Genomic DNA, 1,145 nt, shown 5'->3' with positions numbered 1-1,145 from the left:
TTAACTTCAAATTCTAAGTTCAAGTTCAAGCTCAAGTTCATGTTCAAATTCTAAGTTCAACTTCAATAATAATTCAAACTAGTCCTAAATTCAAACTAGTCTTAAAATCACAAATTCAAACTAGTCCTAAAATCCCAATAGACATAATTGATATAGTTAAACCAATAGACATAATTATTTAAGGAAGTGGGAATTACATTCAGATTTATGCTCACATTTTATAATAATCTAATACAATCAAATAAATCAGAAATTGGTACGAAATATATATAGCCGAAGGATCAATTTAAAGCATTAATTAGGACATAATTTACATTGGATTCAATAAGGTAAAAAGAATGTTAGGAGCAGATTGAAAATAACGGGTTGGTTCTCAATCAAGACTGAACTTGATAAACAATCACTGATACAGACAGTCAAGAATTCACAAATTATTCCAAACCTCAAGATGAACACCAACATAGGCGAATATTTCAACATAAACAAACACCATAGCATGCTAGATAATTGATTATAAACTAAGGGTCACACACACATAATTTCCAAGAACAGGCAGCCCACACATATAGTAAGAATTCGAAATCTAAAACGAAAAGGTGCAACTATCTCACATTTTACAATATTCCCAGTGACATGCTTAAAATTAAAGTAAAGGAATTTGTACCTGGGATGGATCAGTTAAGATCCGTCTTAAGCAATCCAAATTATGCAAAGTGATTGATGTTTTCGCCGGAGAAATAGGCGACTGGTGGCACTAGAGCTGCTGGCGTTCGCTGGTGTTGTTGTTGCTCGCCGGCGCTGGAGCTACGCAGTGGCTCGCTGGCCAGAGTTGCTGGTCACGCTGGCACTGCTGCTTCGCCGTGGAATCTCTGGTGGATGCTCGCTGATCGAAGGTCACCTGCCGGAGTTGCTGCCTGCGCTAGCTCGCCTGGCTGCTAGTTGTTGTTGCTCGCCGGTTAGAGCTGCTGGTTGTCGTCGACGAAGGAGAAGAGAAAAAGAGGCGACGGGAAGGGGAGGAGAAGAGAGGACGACGTCGGGGCTGCTGGTCACAGTTGCTGCTTCTCGCCGAAAATGGACGGAGAATGAGAGAGAGAAGGAGAAGAGAAAAAGAGGCGACGGGAAGGGGAGGAGAAGAGAGGACGACG

General features: G+C 41.2%; 1 protein-coding gene across 1 annotated transcript in view; it reads left to right on the top strand.

The window, feature by feature from the left end:
• Nucleotides 1-939, top strand: part of LOC107060427 (protein FAR1-RELATED SEQUENCE 5-like) — a 13,901-nt gene extending 12,962 nt beyond the window's left edge. Inside the window, exon 4 of the mRNA XM_015308392.1 lies at nt 742-939. Within this exon, the coding sequence (XP_015163878.1) occupies nt 742-939 (198 nt within the window). The remainder of the gene's footprint in view (nt 1-741) is intronic.
• Nucleotides 940-1,145: the final 206 nt, after the last annotated feature.

The sequence above is a fragment of the Solanum tuberosum genome, unplaced genomic scaffold (genome assembly GCF_000226075.1).
Source record: "Solanum tuberosum cultivar DM 1-3 516 R44 unplaced genomic scaffold, SolTub_3.0 scf00080, whole genome shotgun sequence".
NCBI classification, from domain to species: Eukaryota; Viridiplantae; Streptophyta; class Magnoliopsida; order Solanales; family Solanaceae; genus Solanum; species Solanum tuberosum.
Note: the sequence above shows the minus strand (reverse complement) of the source record. Positions and strands in the feature narration are given on the sequence as shown.